Genomic DNA, 20,392 nt, shown 5'->3' with positions numbered 1-20,392 from the left:
CTCTACTGAGTGCCCCTCTAGTTCATTTATGAGAAGTTTTGGAAAGTTCATCATTTAACAAAATGAACATTTATTCCAGAACCAGTGTACACAACCCGTCGAAGTGATGGCTAGATATTTAGGTAGATATGCACGCACACGCACTAAATAAAATATATATATATTTATATATAAATCCAGACACTTTCTCTTTAACATATAGATGAGATAGTGTTGGCAATTCTGAGTAAGGCACCTAGTGATAGGTTAGTCTCTCATTAGCCTCGTGTGTTCTACTTGAGGTAGACTACCATAGAAAAGGTTACATACTTACAAACCATTTTCTATGGTAGCCCATCTCAAGTGGAACACATCAGGCTAACGAGAGACTAACCTAGGTGCCAATCAGAATTGCCAACCCTATCACCCAAAGGTCTAGATAAGCTTGTTATTGAGGTTAGGGTAGAGATGTTGTTTTGAATGGTTTGGTATAAAAAGCAATCCTTGCCAAGTTCAGTGCACATTTTTGAATGGTTAAGCCTATATTCACAGATCCACGAGTTATATTATATTCAAACTTTGGGTCATTTTTCATAAGGAATTGGACAAATTCCTTCTTATATCATGAAAAAAAATCTTTTGATGGAGGAGCTTCTTGCTATATTTACCAACAAGGAATACCTTTTTACCATTGCAGGTGATAGATTATAAGCAGTGTGTTTAATATAGCAATGCTTTGCAATAGACAGTTCAATACAGTATAGTGAAAATGTTCAGTACAGTTAATAAAAACTAGCTTTTCATTACTCCATGTTGTAACTTTGGTTTAAAGTTAAATTATATTGCCGTATTATGAAAATAGGGCAAAGGATAAGCAATTATGGAGTTATCAAAGTTATGTATTGTCATATGTTTATCGCAACTCTTGAATGTTGGATGTAAACACCAGCATTGAGCAAGATTTTTTTTTCAGGGAAAAGCTGAAAACATCAGGTAAATTTTTCATTATGATTATAAAAGAACTAAAAAAATATCGGTTATATTTTACATAATGGTTTAATATAGGACTATCATGCATAGATGCATAAGTATTAGGGAGTTATATTGCTGATAATTTTCTCCATGCCACCAGTGGCCCTTCAGGCTGGCCAAACTTAAATTCCAATGCACAGGGTTTTCATCAACTAGGGCTTTAATGATTGCAAATTAAATGTTTTTACCGTTTCTACAAAAGAAGGCTCTGCTTTTTATGAAAATAAAAATACAGTTTGTTCCAACACAAATACTCACCGAGAACTACTTTTCTGTGGAGTCACTTGGTGACCTCTCAATCTCGACCAAGGTTTTCCCGCCGTTATCCCCCTTACCCCGCTCTATATAGGTTTACCCCCGCCGCCAGAGAATGCGCCCTGAGGGCAGGATTAGGGCAGGTCACTGCCTCTCTGGGTCAGCATCGCCATTAAGTTCTTGGTCGTGAGATGTGAAACATCTCACTCTCTCGCTCTCTCGATCCTTTGGCGCGTTTGTGATTCCACGTGTTTCCAGTGTGGGGACTTGTGTTTTTCTTGCGTAGTGCGTTATTCGCAAGTGTTTCAGTGCGTTCCCCCTGCGTATATCCCAGTGTACTTATAACTCGCTAGTGTTGGCCCTTCGTGTGCGAACGATGGAGCATGTGTGTCGTTGCCCTGGTCCTAGAGCCGGAAAGTCGTGTGGGGCTTTCCTCTCTAAACCAGAAGTAGACCCTCACTCCCTTTGTTCCACGTGCAGGGGGAAAGTTTGCTCCACCGCGGACACGTGTCCGGAGTGCGTAAGCTGGGATGATATACAGTGGGTACGGTACGGTACCAAAAAGAAGAAGTCTTCTAAGCGTTCCCCCAGAAAAGTTAGTGGCGTTTCTTCTTTACCGTCGGTCAGTGATCGGTCCGACGAAGCCTCGGCTTCTCCGTCTCCTTCGCAGAGGAGAGAGCAGCAAGCCCCCAGTGTTGTGATTAGTCATAGCGTCCTTCCCGGTGAACCCAGTGTGAGGGAAGAACCAAGGGCAAGCCCCTCTAGAGATAACGGAGGGTCCGGTAGTGCTTCGGGTGAATCAGGCCTCGTGGCAGGGGACCACGCGTCCTCAGAAGACCCCATATGGGGCAGTGTCGTTATTTCAGAGTCTCCACCGCCCTCGTGGGCCGGGGCGTCGGGCTCTCCCCCGCCAGAGGACAGCCACGCTAGAGTTCGCCGCCCGAGTAGCGATGCTTTCGGGTGGAAGTTGCCGAAAACACCGGGGAGGTCACCGCTAAGAATGGACGTGACCCTGGACCCCTGGCCCCCTGGCATGGATTGAGTAGACTCAGTGCCGACGATCTCCACAGTGGTCCCCGAAGACTTCCTCCAACATCCAATCTCGGACGTCCGACGGCGAAGAGCTTCCCCCACGCATCACGCGGGCAGCCGTTACACGAGGAACGTGGCGCCCTCGGACTCGTCAGAGATAGATTCATCCTCCAGGGGAGAAGTCAGGAAGAAACGGCGCGGGAAGAGAGAGCGGTCCGAAAGCGATCGTTCCCGCTCCAGGTCAAGGTCGCGACACAGCAGGAAGCGCCCCCGCTCTCACTCCCGTAAGTATAGGAGAGATGCCTCTCCCGGCGGCGCTTGGGTCTACGTTCCTTCAGGAGAGTCCAAGAGGCTCCACTCTCCAGACTCTCGGTCCAGTGAACGAGCGTCTAGGCTGCCGCTCCCTACGCACAGCCTAGAACCGCTCGACCTGCCACGCAGGAAAGACCTCGCTCAAAAGCATAAGTCCTCGAGGCCTCCGGTTCACCCCGCCCAGCGGGGGGAAACGCGCTTCTTTGAAGGCAGCCTGACCGAACCAGCCCAGCTGGTGCGGTCATCGAGCAAGAAGGATCGGTTCCTGTTGTCGGGTCAGCCCACCGGGACCGTGTCCTCGGCTTCCAGAGCCTTGGGGCAACCGAGGGCCCTCCCTGAGCCGGTGGCACCCGCCTTACGGCGAGATCCACCCTCCTATGGAGCTCCCTACGGGTACGGGTCGACCTCCCTGGACCCGAGAGGAGGACGCCCGGTCTACCGTCCAAGCAACCCGGCACCCCCACGCCAGGCCGAGGCCTCGGCTGACGGAGGCGAGGCTCCCCCGTCGGAGGACTCCGCGTACAGAAGGGTGGTGGGTCTCATCAGGAGGCTCCATGGGATCGCAGAACCCTCGACTCCTAAGGTGAATTCCTGGAGGTCAAGCCTCCTGAGATTCACGCACCACGACGCCCTTCCGAAGTCCTCCCTGGCCCTTCCTCTTGCCCCAGACCTAGTACTGGGACAAGAGTACATAGATAGCTTGGTGGCCAGCAATGCGGAGGCCCCCAAGCCCCAGAGTGCCTCAAAACTGCTCCAGGGCCTCAAGACGCAAGGGAAGGTGTATATTCCTGAAGGGCGGCGCCCAGGCCCCTGTAAAGTGGACTCGGCCTTAGACATCCTGGGTCAAGGCGGCTCGGACGAAAGGGCCTCTTCAGCCCCGGTTTCCTTCTCGCCTACGGAAGCCGCCATGATGGAGGAGATGTCAAGGGACCTGGTGAACGTCTCCTCATGGCTGGACTGGTGAGCCTCCACGTTGGTGAACGTGCAAGCCTCCATCGACCCCGAAGATCCAGAGCAGCAGAGTCTCCTGACGGACCTTCTCACCTCCGGGGGGAAAACTCTCAAGTTTCTGGCGTACCAAGCGCTCGCCTTGACGGCCAACTGGGTACTTAGGAAACGTGACACAGTTCTCTCTAAGTTGTCGAAGAAGATCCCGGACAGGGAGGCCCGAGTTGTGCGTAGCCTACCCTTAGGGGGTGAGTCTCTGTTCCCTTTAAAGGAACTGGAAGTTCTAATGGAGAAGGTGTCCAAGAGGAGAGAGGCCAACGTCCCCAGACAAGCGTCTTCCAGAAGGCCGCCATACAGGAGATCAGCCTTGGATAGCGCCGTGACTCCTCAGGCCGCCCCCAGCTCTTCGAGGAGGGACGCCCCTTCCTCCTCCTGGACAACAACTCCGCAGTCCTCCCGCAGGGGAGCACCAGCTTCTGCCAGCTCCTTCAGGTCGGGTTACTCCGCCTCGAAGAGAGGCAGATCAGGCCGCCCCTCTAGGAGAAGGTAGAGGGAGAGGCCCCCTACTCCCGCCCAAGCCTCGGGTTGGGGGATGCCTCGGACCTCATTGGTAAGCATGGAAAACACAAGGGGCGGATCCTTGGACGGTGTCCGTCCTGAAAGAAGGCTACAGGCTCCCCTTCATAGCGGACCCACCCCCTCTCATTCCAGCCAGCCAGATAGAATGGTTGGCCCCCAGGGACCCGATGAAAAGGGCCACCCTTCAAGGAGAGGTTTCCTCCATGTTAGAGAAGGGGGCCATGGAAGAAGTCCTTCTCCCAGGCCCGGGCTTCTACAGCCGCCTGTTCCTGGTAGAGAAAGCAACGGGGGGGGGGGGGGGGGGGGGGTGGAGACCCGTGATAGACCTGTCAGCCCTTAACAAGTTCGTCAAGAAGACGGACTTCAAGATGGACACCCCGAAATCCGTCCTGATGTCCTTGAGGGAGAAAGATTACATGATGACGGTCGACCTCAAGGATGCATACTTCCAGATCCCTGTCCACCCGTCGAGTCGGAAGTTCCTCCGGGTAAAATGGGGTTCCCAGATCCTGCAGTTCAAGACCCTTTGCTTCGGCCTGTCGACGGCCCCTCAAGTGTTCACGAGGGTCTTCGCGACGGTCTCAGTGTGGGCTCACGAACGAGGTATCCGTCTCATAAGATACCTAGACGACTGGTTGCTCCTTTCCAACTCAAAGGCCCTCTTGGAGGAGCAAGGGAGGAACCTCCTCCAGTTCTGCAGGAATCTGGGAATCATTATCAATCTGGAAAAATCGAACTTAACGCCATCCAACAGAATGGGATACTTGGGTATGACGTTGGACACCGTGCAGGGGAAGGTCTTCCCCTCGGAAGACAGGATACGGAACCTCAATCACATCATTCAGCCGTTCCTGTCAGAACATTCCAGGAGGGCGAAAGACTGGCAGAGACTGATAGGTCACCTGGTCTCATTAGAGAAACTGGTTCCCCAAGGGAAGATGCGGCTCAGACCCGTGCAATGGAACCTCAAGGGCCTCTGGTCCCAGACAGGCGCTCAGAAGGCGTTGATTCCTGACCTTCCAGACACGAGGACAGCCCTAGAATGGTGGCACTGCCAGTCGAACTCCCTCAAGGGGATGCCCCTCGGGTCCTGTCCCCCCGAGTACCTCCTGTTCACAGACGCCTCCAACCTAGGGTGGGGAGCCCACCTTCGGGAGGAGACAGCAAGCGGTACCTGGTCGGAGAACGAAAGACATCTCCACATCAACGTCCTAGAGCTAAAAGCAGTCCAGAAGGCATGTCTGCACTTTGGAAGTCGGTTGAGGGGAAACACCGTGGCCTTAATGTGCGACAACGCCACGGTGGTAGCCTACATAAAGAAGCAAGGGGGCATGAGATCGAAGGAACTGTGCGACCTCACCATAAGCATCCTGCATTGGGCGGATGAGCAGCAGGTGGTACTGCTAGCAAGGTTCATCCCCGGGAAGAAAAACGTGCTAGCCGACGGCCTCAGCAGAATGGGTTAGATAGTGGGGACAGAGTGGTCCCTACACCCGGAAGTAGCCAGACTCATCATTCAACGCTGGGGCTCCCCGGTGATGGACCTCTTTGCAACAAAGCTCAACGCCAAGCTACCGGTCTATTGCTCCCCGGTACCAGACCAAAGGGCAGCCCTAGAAGACGCCTTCCAGCACAAGTGGGACAACTTGGACGTGTACGCTTTCCCCCCCTTCACGCTGATAAGGCAGGTACTCAACAGAGTAAGAGCCTCCCAAAACCTAAGGATGACTTTGGTAGCGCCCTGGTGGCCGGAGAGGGAGTGGTTCGCGGATCTAAAAGACCTGGCAAGCCAACCGCCTTGGCCTCTGCCCACCAGGTCAGAGCTGCTGCGTCAACCTCACTTCCTCAAGTTCCACGACAACCCTCTCTCTCTTCGCCTTCACGCCTGGAGACTATCGAGCGGCTCTTGAAGAAGGAGGGGTACTCCTCCTCCACAGCTAAGAGGATGTCCCTATACCTAAGAAAATCCTCTACCGTGGTATACCAGGCGAAGTGGGCCGCCTTTACGAAGTGGTGCTCGGAGAAACACATAAGACCTCTTAAAGCTTCGGTCCCGGACATAGCTGAGTTTCTCGTGTACCTTAGGGATGAAGTAGGGATGTCAATCCCAGCCATTAAAGGAGTACGGGCAGCCTTAGGCCAAGTCTTCCTCCTGAAAGGCATCGACCTGGGGACCTCGAGACACATAGCGATGCTGATTAGGAGTTTCGAGCAGTCCTGCCCTCCTCAAGCTAGGAGAGTGCCCAGATGGGACCTGGCCAAGGTCCTGAAAATGCTAAGTCGTCCTCCCTTTGAACCCCTCAAAGATATCGGGGACAAAGACCTCACCCTCAAGACCTCCTTCTTGCTAGCCTTGGCTTCTGCTAAGAGAGTGGGTGAGATCCATGGTCTGTCTTACGACGTTGCGCACTCCAAAGGGTGGAAGGAAGTGTCCTTCAGGTTCGTACCCTCCTTTGTGGCGAAGACTCAGAACCCAGCAGTCTGGGACCCGAAGTTTGAAGGTTTCTCAATTCCGGCCATTCCCAAGACAGGCAATACGGAAGACTCGAAGTTATACCCAGTAAGGACGCTCAGGAAGTACCTGGAAAGGACGGCTCATCTCCGACCAGGTGCCAAGAACCTCTTCGTCTCCACAGGTGTTAATAAGAAGCAAGTCTCCAAGAACACCATTTCCTTCTGGCTGAGACAAGTCATCGCTAGAACCTATGAAGAGGATAAGATGGCAGTGCCAGGCACTCCCCGCCCCCATGACATCAGGGGCCTGAGCACCTCCTTGGCCTTTGAGAGAAACATGGCGGTGGGACAGATCCTACAAGCTGGCACTTGGTCGCACCAGTCGACCTTTACTGCCCACTACTGTATCTCAAGGATTATTCAAGGAAATCCTTGGATGGATTCTCCATTGGGACAGTCATCGCCGGCCTCCAATCTGTGTAGCGGTAGGCTAGAAGATGTCCCCAACGGGGAATAAATTCTTCGCTACTTCATCGGGAGAAAATCAACAGAAGAAATTTTAAGAGGTGAGTCTTAGATAATAGCGTAAGGTTCCGCAGTTACCCTCTCTCTGCTCTCTGATAGGCCCCGCATTCCTTAGCCCTCTAGGCACTGTGTGCCGAACCAAGTGGCAGAATGGCACTCCCGCCTCCTAAAGTATAAGTCTCCACAGAAAAGTAGTTCTCGGTGAGTATTTGTGTTGGAACAAATCAAAAATTTTAAACAATTTTTATTTTTCCTAACATACTCACCGAGAACTACTTTTCGGGTAATGGCCCTCCCTTCCGTCCCCGAGTGCCATCCTTCCATTGCCAAGTTGGGCTAAACGACGAACTTAATGGCGATGCTGACCCAGAGAGGCAGTGACCTGCCTTAATCCTGCCCTCAGGGCGCATTCTCTGGCGGCGGGGGTAAACCTATATAGAGCGGGGTAAGGGGGGTAACGGCGGGAAAACCTTGGTCGAGATTGAGAGGTCACCAAGTGACTCCACAGAAAAGTAGTTCTCGGTGAGTATGTTAGGAAAAATAAAAATTGTTTAAAATTTTTGATATTTTACAAAATTAAGAGAATCTTCTTTAAAAGCCTTTAACCCTTTTACCCCCAGGCTATTTGGAACTTTTCAACCCTTAACCCCCAGGGGTTATTTTTTTCAAGCACATTTTGCAGTACATATTTTTTGAATTGCTCTAACAGTCTTAATTTTTGTCATAGAGAGGTCAGGTTGGTCTCATTCTCTTGGAAAATGCCTGAAGTTTCTAAAAAAATTATCAAAAATATGCAAAAATAATTGTAAATAGCAGTTTTTTGCAAGGACGTACCGGCACGTCCATGGGGGTAAAGGGATGTGTTTTGTGAAACGTACCAGTACGTCTTTTGGGGGTAAAAGGGTTAATATCTTTCATTGATAATATTGGGTTGATCCCTGAACATTATAGTATTTTGTAAATATTTATTTGTTTTACAGAACAAACAGTGGGTATGAGAGGACAATGGAGAAATTTGCGGTTGACCTCGATAAAGTACTTGACGAGTTTGAACTAGATGAAGGTAAGACTGTAAGCAGAATTCATGTCCTTTATTTTTTTTGTGCTCAATAATATTTACTTTTTATGTGAGACCGTGAGATTATGTTATATTAGTTCCTTTGCTGCCTGCAACCTCACCTTCCTTGTGAGCTAAGGGGGTTTTGGGGGAGCCTGTAGGTCTACCTGCTGAGTCATCAACAGCCATTGCCTGGCCCTCCCTGGTTCTAGGTAGGGTGGAGAGGGGCTTGGGTGCTCATCATATGTACTGTATATATGAGCAGTCTCTTGGGCATTACCCTGCTTGCTAGAGCAGTGTCACTGTCCCTTACCTCTGCCATTCATGAGAGGCCTTTAAAAAAGTCTAGTAATTTCCATATGGGGAGTGTGCTTCTATGCAATTGAGAAGTTCACTGAAAACAGTAAAAGATTTTGAGATTTTTTAATGCATTTCCGGAGCCCCTACCCTTCATATGTCTCATGATTTTTATCAGATATGTTTTGGACTTTACTTTGTTACAATTTTCACTTACAGTATCTTTGAACAAGTACGTTTTGTACATTCTGCAACTCTCGGACTAAAACTCGTTTGTCTCGGTAATAGATATGACAATAATCTCCACTACTTTTTGGAGTCAGAAAAAATATTTTATTTATTTAGAGGTTTTGAATGTTTTGCCAGGAGCTACTTTTGATGAACCATTGTTCTAAAATGATTTGCATATTTAATATTCTTTAGTACATTAAATGCAACTGTTGATTTGTTAAATCAAAGCTATATTTGTTCTGTTACTAAATACAAACCCTTTTGCTCTTTATTATATTAGGGAATATCGTATACTTTCGGCGAATCTGGAAGACTAGCCATAAGACTTTTAGCGAGGTATAACTGCCCCATCGATAATTAGCAGGGGGTAAGGGATAATATCAGCTATCGTGCTCACACACACCAGTGTTGTCTCCTCCCTTTTTCTTTTGGCATGGTAGTGATTGGATGTCATCCCTCTCTACCGCTCAACCTATTTTGACTGGCCTTTGACTAATTTATTCTTTTAGTTTTGTTTCTTTATTTTTATAGATGTGATTGTTGCTGTTTGTAGTCGGCATGGAGGAAGTGAAGGTGACTTTCTCCCCTTCGAAGCTTTTCCTCGAGGGCGAGAAAACTACTACCTTCTTCTTCGCTCTGGACTACCTTTAGAAATGGAGGACTCCCCCCCTTCCCTTAGCGAAGAGGCTCTGCCCTCCTTCTGAGTGTGTCACTCTCTGTTGATGCACCTTCACTGTTTTCCGTGAAGACCGCTTGCGGTCGACCCAGAACTCTACCTCAGTCTTGCTCCTTGGCGGACGATGACACACTCCCTTGTTCTGAGTTATCACAGCCAGCGGAGGGAATGCAAAGTATGAAGCTTGTTCCTGCTACTCACGGGGGACACCTTTCCCGTACGTGGGTTCATTCCTCCCCGGAGTAATTCCTTCAGCGCCTACGCCGCCACACACACTCCTTCTGAGATATCAGCTTGCGGAGGGAGTGCAAAAGGCTGAAGCTTATTACTGCACCTCTCAGGGGACACCTTTCCCGTTCATGGGTTAGGTTTTCTCCTGAGTGGTATCTTCTGTGCTGATGACAACGCACTCCCTCGTTCCGAGTTAACTCAGCCTGCAGAGGGAATGCGAATCTGAAACGTGTTCCTGCTACTCACGGTGGGCACCTTTCCCGTAGGTGGTTTCAGTCCACCCCGGAGTAATCCCTTCAGCGCCGATGCCGCAGCACTCCCTCGTTCTGAGATGTCAGCCTGCGGAGGGAATGCAAAGGCCATAATCTTGTTCCTACTCCTCTCAGGGGACACTATTCCAGTTTGCGGGGTAGGTCTCCTTCTGATTGGTCTCTTAAGCGCTGACGATGCACCCCCTCATTCCGAGAAGTCTCAGTCGACAAAGGGGGCTGGATAGCGGCGATATTCGACCTTCACTCATCCGATCGGCAGGGTCATTCAGTTCCTGTGGCGGAATCACCTGTAGCTCTCCCCAAACTCCTATGAGAGTTGTTTGACAACATGTGAGCAGACGACGTGTGTTCAAGGGGATTCCAGTAGGATGAGGATCACCGAGAACCAATCACAAGGAGAGCTGACCTCGCCACCTACAATCTTCACTGCGAGAAGACAATACTGTAGATGCGCGCACTATAGGTGCAGCGAACTCTTTTGAGTTTTAGCGAGTCCTTCATTATTATTATTATTATTATCATCATTATTATTATTATTATTATTATTATTATTATTATTATTATAATTATTACTATTACAAGCTAAGCTAAAACCCTAGTTGGAAAAGCAGGAGGCTATAAGCCCAAGGGCTCCAACAGGGAAAAATAGCCCAGTGAGAAAAGCTAACAAGGAAGTAAATAAACTGCAAGAGAAGTAATAAACAAGCAAAATAAAATATTTTAAAAACAGTAATAACTTTGTTAGATATTTCTCATATAAACAATAAACTTAAAAAATAAACAAGAAGAGAAACATGATAGAATAGCGTGCCAGAGTGTACCCTCAAGGAAGAGAACTCTAATCCAAGACAGTGGAAGACCATGGTTCAGAGGCTATGGCACTACCTAGGACTAGAGAACAATGGTTTGATTTTGGAGTGTCCTTGTAGAAGAGCTTCTACCCTTACCAAGAGGAAACTAGCCACTGAACAATTACTTTGCAGTAGTAAACCGCTTGAGCAAAGAAGAATTGTATGGAAATCTTAGTGTCTCAGGTGTATGAGGATAGAGGATAATGTGTAAAGAAAAGGCTACTTGGTTTGTTTAGGGAAAGGGAAAATGAGCCTTAACCAGAGAGATGGATCCGATACAGTACTGTCTGGCCAGTCAAAGGATCCAGTACTCTGTAGCATTAGCATCTCAACTTGTGGCAGGTGCCCTGGCCAACCTACTATCTAGGTAGACGATACGCGCCAGACTCTTTGTTCAGAGGAATAGCGAGCGCTACCTCATCAACGCCAGTGCGCGATAACTTGGTAGAGCACAGGTGTGTTCGCGACCTCAGTAGCACATAAGTGTGCACTACTTTGGGTTGCGCTCTTCAGTGACAAGTAGAACTTCAATCTACAATTCCTCCACGACATACAACTAATGGAGTTTAGCTGCACACTCTTTAACCTTCGCACTTAATATCTCACTCCCCACATAGAATGGGCTGTATAGCTCGCACATTCAGATGCGCTAGCCTCTTAATCGACCCACCTCCCCTCGTCAGCTCGTAAACGTTCATTTCCGACCTCTTCGGCTGTGTCTAGTAATTACGCTCATAGAGGATTGACCTATCCTGGACATTGGCAATCAGTTGCCTCCTTGTCTTCTTGTTTCTAACCTTTTAGGTCACTTGTTTTGATATTTTGTTACCTTACAAGTTTACATCTTCATTTAAATGGTAGACAGGAACTTTGTGAGTGGTGCATGCATTCTCACCATATGCCGTTGAAAGCATGTGATGACCACCATTAACTGGAGCTCAGCTCGTTGACGGTAAGCAAAGAGTGTTTGCCAGATCATACTCTGGGTGTTGGAAAATGGAGATGTCCTCCATTGGACCTGTGGTGGCTGCACAGCTAATGGTTTAAACACCTCAAGCTCCTTGATGGACAAGTAGCAAATGGTGGAGGTAAAGGTTACCTAGGATTGTGTCTGGAATGAATGATATGAAGGACTGGCACCTTCTTTCTTTAATCTTCCCCTCTTGTGGGGAACAGCACTTATGCTACTCTGAAAACTTGCCTCCACTGTCTGCAGGTAATAACCATTTCCTTCGTGTAACCTGGTATAGAATATACTGTATACTTGTTACATCCACATATGCCCCTGGTGAGGTGGGAATTGGGTAACATCTATGGTTGGTTCAAAGAATCTTATGACTTCTGAGAACTTTTACGTAGGCAAGTCACATTGCTAGTATCACACAATCACACGGATTGCTCGGGCCGCTAAAGCGTTTTATTGCATGAAGTTTTAGCAAAGGTGTAAGGGTTTTCCCCTTTATGCATGCGTAACACGATGGGAAACCCTGGGTCAGAAACCAGCCTGTTGGTTATGACTTCCACCCACTCTAGGGGTGAGTCTTCCCTAATAAAGAGTGAAAAGGTTTGTAATTAGTGACGGAACAAATGACAAATCTAGAGAGATTTGTATTAGAAGATATGAGACAACACAGGTGTGTGAGCGGTGTAGCTGTTACTACCCTGTACCCCCTTGCTAACTAGCGTTGTGGTAGTTATACCTTGCTAATAGTCTCATGGGTAGTCTTCCAGCTTTGCCGAAAGTATATTCCCTAATAAAAAAGCTCTAGGTTTGTATGATTAGGAAAAATACAAATTACTTTAAATTTGTCATATTGCAAGACTGCAAGAGTTCTCAGAGAACTTCATGATTGGAAAGTTACTTTAGAACAATTTGTAGTATGGGGTAAAAGTTGAATGGAAAATTGAACGTGTCCTTAAAGATTGTACAGATTTATAGATGTTGATATTTTTCGGAGATGAATTTAGAATGTTGGCCTATTAGCATTGGTGAGGAAAATATCATTCTGATGTTGGTATAGTTGAGATTTCTAGATAATCAAAATTGAAGTGTTTTAAAAAAAAATGGGTGGTGAAATTGGTAGTAAGACAAGTTGATGAATTTGTACGAGACTCAAAGAATGGAAGGGGTCAAAGGTACTGAAACCGGGAGCCAACTTTTGAGCCCAAGACAAATGAGCACTGATAATTAAGGTCAGGGCAATTGAGCTTAGTAACATTTGAGCACCATAAATTCATAATATGGTTATTACAGAGAGATGGATGTTTGATAAAATGATTGTAATAATCGTATTTTGAATTTATAGTGCTTAAATGTTGCTGTGCTTAATTGTCTTGTGCTCAAAAGTCGGTAAACCTGATAAAACATATAGAGATAGAAGCTGCACAGATGTCATAAGGGATTGTCTAGTGCCCATTGGTCGGCACTCATTTGTTTTGCGCTCAAAAGTTGGTGAACCTGATAAAACATTTAGTGATAGATGCTGCACAGATGTCATAAGGGATGTTGCTGTAAAACCTTTAATACTGTATGACCTGAAATGATCCCTTGTGGCATAGTACAGTAGGGTCCCTAATTATGCGTGTTCGAATTATACGATTCCCCTTTTATGCGACCTCTATTTTTCAAAAATAAATTTTCTGTATCTGCGAAACTGTTCAAAGTCTGCGAGTCAAGCACTATAAAATGTATCAAATTTATTGTCTTTGTAAGCATATTGGTAGCCCTAAATACGGTGATTTATAATAAATTTTACAAAACAATATTAACATTAAATCTTATTAACATAATTTCATAATGAATAGCCTATTTAAGGGTAAAATTCCATATCAACAATGAAATCAACTGTTAACTGTGCGAGTCCAGCTGACAAAATGTAAACAGAATTGTGGTTACGTTCTCGGCAATCATTATCTTTCTCTAACCTTACGATAATTGTAATGGTAGTGTTAATGATGGTATATTAAAGCATTATTTTTGTTTAGTACAGTATATATAAAAGCCTTATTTTTCCCTCCGGCCGTTCAAGGTTTTCACGAGTAGACTGGGTTCGTTTATCGGCAGTGAATAGCCTTAAGTATGGTAACGAGTCGGCAATATTTTAGTAGAGTAGACGGTAAAATAAAAATCTCTCTCTCTCTCTCTCTCTCTCTCTCTCTCTCTCTCTCTCTCTCTCTCTCTCTCTCTCTCTCACACACTATTTTTTAGGAAACACCATTCTATTCCAGAAAATTTTTACTCTTTAAATAGTCAATTGCGCTATAATAAAACATGTACTTGGGTTTTTAAATTTCGGGTGCGTTTTAAAAATCGAGTATTGCTGACTTCTTTTTGTTTTACTTTTGGCTGTGATTAGATCAGCTGATGTCTAGCTTCCGCTCTCACGAATATGCGCGTACGAATACGTTAACAAAGAATTGTTTACACCATTTCTTAATCTATTCAAACCATCAATACAGTTAATATTACATAAGGACCAATGTCTTATAAACTATATTTATTGTTTAGTACATTTAAAACCATCTCTCTCTCTCTCTCACACATCGAACATAATAGCGGTAACCTAATTGTTCGATGACTTTAAAAATAGGCCTAGTACTTTCTTCTTTTACCATTTTTGCATATGGTTTTCCTAACTGATTATTATTATTATTATTATTACTATCCAAGCTACAACCCTAGTTGGAAAAGCAAGATGCTATAAGCCCAGGGGCTCCAACAGGGAAAAATAGCCCAGTGAGGAAAGGAAATAAGGAAATAAATAAATGAAGAGAACAAATTAACAATAAATCATTCTAAAATAAGAAACGTCAAAACAGACATGTCATATAATAAACTATCAACAACATCAAAAACAAATATGTCATAAATAAACTATAAAAAGACTATGTCCGCCTGGTCAACAAAAAAGCATTTGCTCCAACTTTGAACTTTTGAAGTTCTACTGATTCAACCACCCGATTAAGAAGATCATTCCACAACTTGGTCACAGCTGGAATAAAACTTCTAGAGTACTGCGTAGTATTGAGCCTCGTGATGGAGAAGGCCTGGCTATTAGAATTAACTGCCTGCCTAGTATTACGAACAGGATAGAATTGTCCAGGGAGATCTGAATGTAAAGGATGGTCAGAGTTGTGAAAAATCTTATGCAACATGCATAATGAACTAATTGAACGACGGTGCCAGAGATTAATATCTAGATCAGGAATAAGAAATTTAATAGACCGTAAGTTTCTGTCCAACAAATTAAGATGAGAATCAGCAGCTGAAGACCAGACAGGAGAACAATACTCAAAACAAGGTAGAATGAAAGAATTAAAACACTTCTTCAGAATAGATTGATCACCGAAAATCTTTTGAAGTTAGGAAAAGTATTTTGGATATGGAAAGGACAATTATCTTTCGTAACAGTTTAGAATTATCGTAAATTATCATTCTGTCATTAGCGGCAGTTTGTTATTGTGGATTAAACGCATAAGGAAAAAAAAGGTTTCCAGCTTTGCTACGAATTTAGGAATTTATATGGATACGGTAAGTAAAATATTTGTAATAACATAATGTTTACTAAATGTTTGTAATATCATTAGTTATCGCTTTGATCATGTGTGTTTAATGCGTTCGTTTGTTTATTATGATCGAAGATGGAGCGTAAACAAATGGAAGGTTTCCGTTTCAGGCGGCGTCATAAAGAAAAACATTATATAAATGGCATTCACTTCATTTATTTGGAAGTTCTTATAAAAAAAATTAAGTAGAGCATTGGTAATAATAAAATCAACATATAATCAATATTGGTAAGATTGCTGTGGATGCAAAAACTAACCTATACACAGATGTGTAAATGCGTCTCTTTCTTCGTTATGATCAGAGATAAACGTAAACAAAACATTGGTTGTCGTTTTCTATTGTGCTTTTTGGCGTGTTTAGGAAACGCATGATATAAAATCGCCTTTATTTTGATAATTTTGGACTTTCAATCATACAACAAAAGCTAGTCTATAGAGTGATGGTTTTGCTATTCACCAGTTGTCTTAAACAATAGATATGACAAACATTAAAATTTGTCTGTATTTTGGGTCGTATTATAACGGGAAATATACAGTGTTTACACCCATCCTGGTTGTAATTTTAACCATTTTTCAAGTTATTAGAACTTTAAAGTATATTAAATGTTTGATTTATTTACTAGAACAATTTGATATAAAGAAATACAGTACAGTACAAAGAAAGTAATGGAAAAGGGTAGTAAACACGTTTGAATAAGCAAGTTGCCGGTTGCCATGGCCAAATGTAATTATTTCTGTTAGTTGTGTGTTTCGAAATCTGCGATTTTCCATATATAGGAGGTCATTCATCGACCAAATTCTCGCATAATTCGGGACCCTACTGTATCAGAAGTAAGCTATTGAAAGTCAACAGTTGTTTATTTATTTGTTAGTATTCAGATTTTTCTTTTGTTGTAGTAAAAATTTATCTAATAAACCTTTTTATGTTTCCCCTTTCAGATGAGAGCGAATCTGTTAATCAGTATGAAAAATTACAACTCGAGTTTTGTCCTGATGGAGGTGGTTCCCATCCTTCCTCTGCTAACATGAGGCATAGTATTGGATTGGGTGCTTTTGGGGGCTGGAGTGAACCTCTGCAGCCTCAGCAACAAGCTGTGGAAAATGTAGGTTCCACTGCGCAACCCTGGTGTGGTTCTGCTTTGAGCGATGATGTCCCTCAGCCTCCAGGGACCCGGAGTCCCCCTGACGGGCAAAATGACGACGGTCAGCAGTCGGCTACTTGCTCCCAGCATCTTTCGTCATTGTCATTCCAGCAGCCTGTGTCCTTACAACCACAACCTCAGCTTCCTCCTATGTCCGTTTCTTCAGAAACCTCTGGTGCACGCACCCAACCTGGGTTGTCGCAACAACCTCGTTCTTCCTCAGCGCTCTGGCCTGTGATGGCAACCTCATCCATTAATAGTTTCTCCCGACCAACTGTGCCTGAAAACTCAACTGAGCGTGCGGTAGAGGGCCATAGAATGGACGCAGCTGGGAGCGCCATGCCTTCGCATCCTGCTTTGCCCCCAGATTACATGAATCCCGATCTGCAAGAGCGAGGTGCTACAGGAGAGGTGGGTGTGCCAGACAAACCTGATTCTGGGAATGGCCTTATGGATAACCCCCAACCCATCAGAGGTCTCGATGTCATTACCTCGAGAAATCTGGATGTCGTTGCATCCAGCAATCCTCCTGAGTCGAGAGTTGTTAGCGGACACGAAGGGAGACACCCAGACATCATTGACGTGTGGCAGAGTGGTTCAGAGGGACATGCACCATCTCCTCCACGACAGGTTACACCTCCTCTGGTACCTGCAAATGGCATTGGTGCTATCCCACGAGAAGTGGTGCCTGAGCCACACCAAGGCAGGGGAGGCGAAGGATCGGGAAATGTAGAACAGCCAGAACATAGATTGTTACCCGACCTGATGTCGATGAATAATGCTGAAGGTATGCAGCATGCCGAGGGACACGCCAGTGGGGGAGAGTATCCAGAGCCAGCTGTGGTGATGGAAAACACCCTGGCAAACTCTAATGCGAATGACCCGGTTATTGTGAAGGAAAGTCAGTCTTACAGTAGAATACCAGAGGTTGTAAATGTTCACCAAACTGCTGAGAACAGTAGTCAAGCGGAGATGATGTCCCGCGCGTTGCGTGGTGATTCCCCAACCCCTCGGATACCCGAAGAGTCGGGTCATGTACCACACGAGGAGGATTCTCAGGAGAGAGACACTGTTGGTGCTTTTCATAATCATTCAAACCCCGTCTGTGATAGTATTGTGAGGTCTGTTGAAATGGGCCGGCCAGATGGCAGCAGTGTTGATGGCCAGGTTTCGTCTCATTCTGCTTTGCCAGATGTCAGTTCTGTCAATCCAGTGCCCATTAGTTTTAGTAAAGATGTCGATGTAGATGATGCTTACCTCGATGCTGAATTGGCCGAGTTGGAGGAAGAGCAGTTCAGATTGCAAGGAGCTTATGGGGGCAGTTTGACTGGATCGGTAGCTAGTATTAAGGATAATGTGGATAACAGCATTGCTCGTTCACAAGACGCCGGGAGGGTTGGTGGGCTAGATTTGATTGATGGAATGAGTGGTTCATACCCTTCGCATGATGCTGTTGCCCAGGCCGCCCCGGAAGACGATGCTGTCGTGGTTGAACCTGAATCGAGCAGTGTGATGCCAAAAAGGGAAGGAGACAGTGCGGAAGCACCGAGCTCATTACCCGATGCTTCCTCGGCTCTTCAGATGCACGACGGTAGTGCAGAAGGTTTTTCCCAATACGAGGGAACTAGTGTGGAAGAGGTCGTGTGTCATCCACATAACAATGAAATGGGGGCCAGTCAGGCACGAGAAACAGGCCACACAAATGACATTTCTACGGGGGGTGGCCACAGTGTTGAAAATTCCGATGCCTTGCCTGTTAGGGGTAATGATGGTGATGGGGAGGATAATGTTTCTAATGCAAGCACCGGAACGGACACCATGTCCTCCAGCAGTACGTTAACTGACGGGGACTTAGGATCACCTGATAGGAGAGCGCAACCACCTGCTGCTGCTAACAATCAGGATTCTCCAACAAGAGTAATGCCTGGTGAGTACGCTTACTGTATAGTGTAGTCTTTTTCTGTGTGTTTATCCTAAAGGATTTATTACAGAATACAATACTGCACAAGAAATTTGTTTCTGTATTAATATTGTATGTAAATTTATATCCTGTTGCATGCAATGTGATATTAGAATACTGTGGGAAGTGATATTAGAATACTGTAGTGTATATTCTTTTGTGTTCTTTGAAGAGTATATTTTTATGAATAGAACTTACCTGGCAGTTATATATACATAGCTAATTATCTCTATTTCGGCAGAATTTTTCTAAAACTAGGCAACCGCCTTGTGGTGGTTGGGTGGTAACACCCGTTAAAGGGTGGTAGGAGGAATCATTCCCGTTTTCTGTTCTTCAGTTCATCTCTGCCGGCCGGATCGACAACACGTTGGTCCGTCATTAAGAGTTTTTCTTCGCTTTCCCTGCTCGGTGTACCAGTCTGCTTTTTTGGTGAAGTACTCTGATTTGGGGTTTTGGCGATCGTTGTATTTTGTTTTCTCTTAGCTTTTTTGCTGTTTTTCATTATGAGTGAAAAGAGTCATTACCGTATCTGTGCGAATGAGGAATGTAAGGTGAGACTACCGAAAATGGCGGTAGACCCTCACACCGTTTGTTCTAATTGTAGGGGTTTTGTTTGTGCCCTTGATAATAGGTGCGGGGAATGTAAGGTTTTGGATGAGAAAGATTGGTTAATTATGAAGCGCTATGTGCGTAAGCTAGAGCTCGATAGAGTTAGGAGAGCTTCTAGGTCTAAGTCTAAGTCTGTTAGTGGTAAGGAAGACGAACTTAGCGTAGAATTAATGATCCTATTATTGATTCCTCTTTGGAAGTTGATCCTTCCCTTGAGGTAGTAACTCCTGCACCTCCTACAGGTTCCGTATCTACGGATGACCCTCGGTACGCTAGCCTGGCGGCCGAGTTGAAGGCCATTAAAGAACAACTGGAGGCCTTTAAAGGTAAGGAAAGTGAAAGTGCTTGTGTTAGTGCAGTGGAGGTGGCGACTGACCGAATCTGTCATACCCCTAGGCCTAGACCTCTACCAAGCTCCCAGGACCAAGGGAGAAGGTACGTCGATGACCGAAAGGGGGTGAAAGGTACGTACCCTCGGTCAGCCGTCGCCTCAGACAGTCCTGTTGTCGATTCCCAGGCTGCTCTTGACCGTCACGGGAAAGACGTGTCGGATGTGTTGTTTTCTTCTCCGAATTCGTCCAGACGTAAATGGAAGTTTGAAGCTTCAAGACCTACTAAGAGGAGATGGAACCGCGACGAACGGTCTCGTTCTTTCTCTCCCGGTTCTAGCAGTTATGAACCTTGTCCGTCGGAGGATGATTTCGACTCCGTGCCTGTGAAAAGGGCGAAGCCTGCTGCCGAAGATCCTCCCCCTTCTTCGAGTGTTATTCGTCAGCCCCCCCTTCGGGGCCGCAAGACCCAGCTGATGTTGCTAAATCCTTTATGTCTGTCATGCCTTTAGCCGCCCTCACGCCCAGTCTGACAGACGTAAAGACGACTCGTTGCCGATTAAGAAGTCTGCTTCTAAGAGAGAACGGAGTTCTTCTTTAAAGAAAACTTCTCCCTCTCTACGCCAGGATGAGGAATGTGTGCTTTCGCCTGGCGATACTTCTTCGCGATACCAGGGCGATACGTTTTCTCGTTCTCGATACCGGGACGATACCTTATCGAACGATGCTGCTTCTCGTTCTCGATGCCAAGACGATACCGCCTCCCGTTCACGTTACCAGCACGATACCTCCTCTCGTTCGCTTCGCCACGACGATACCTCCTCTCGTTCGCTTCGCCACGACGATACCTCCTCTCGTTCACGACGCCACGACGATACCGACCCTAGTTCTCGACGCCACGACGATACCGCCTCTCGTTCACGACGCCACGACGATACCGCCTCTCATTCTCGCCGCCACGACGATACCGCCTCTCGCTCTCGACGTCAGAACGACTCTGCCTCTCGTTCTCGGTCCCAGGGCGATACCACCCTGCCTCTTCGGGACGATACTGC

General features: G+C 46.1%; 1 protein-coding gene across 4 annotated transcripts in view; it reads left to right on the top strand.

Moving 5' to 3' along the window:
* The window catches only part of LOC137622313 (zinc finger FYVE domain-containing protein 16-like), an 86,692-nt gene that overhangs the window by 3,593 nt on the left and 62,707 nt on the right, over nt 1-20,392 (top strand). For all 4 annotated transcript variants that reach the window (XM_068352881.1, XM_068352883.1, XM_068352882.1 and 1 more), the window contains exons 2-3: nt 8,097-8,179; nt 16,237-18,366. In XM_068352881.1, the coding sequence (XP_068208982.1) occupies nt 8,122-8,179; nt 16,237-18,366 (2,188 nt within the window). In that variant the 5' untranslated portion in view covers nt 8,097-8,121. The remainder of the gene's footprint in view (nt 1-8,096; nt 8,180-16,236; nt 18,367-20,392) is intronic.

The sequence above is a fragment of the Palaemon carinicauda genome, chromosome 29 (genome assembly GCF_036898095.1).
Source record: "Palaemon carinicauda isolate YSFRI2023 chromosome 29, ASM3689809v2, whole genome shotgun sequence".
Classification (NCBI taxonomy): domain Eukaryota; kingdom Metazoa; phylum Arthropoda; class Malacostraca; order Decapoda; family Palaemonidae; genus Palaemon; species Palaemon carinicauda.
The sequence above is the reverse complement of the archived record's forward strand: the minus strand, read 5'-3'. Positions and strand labels throughout refer to the sequence as shown.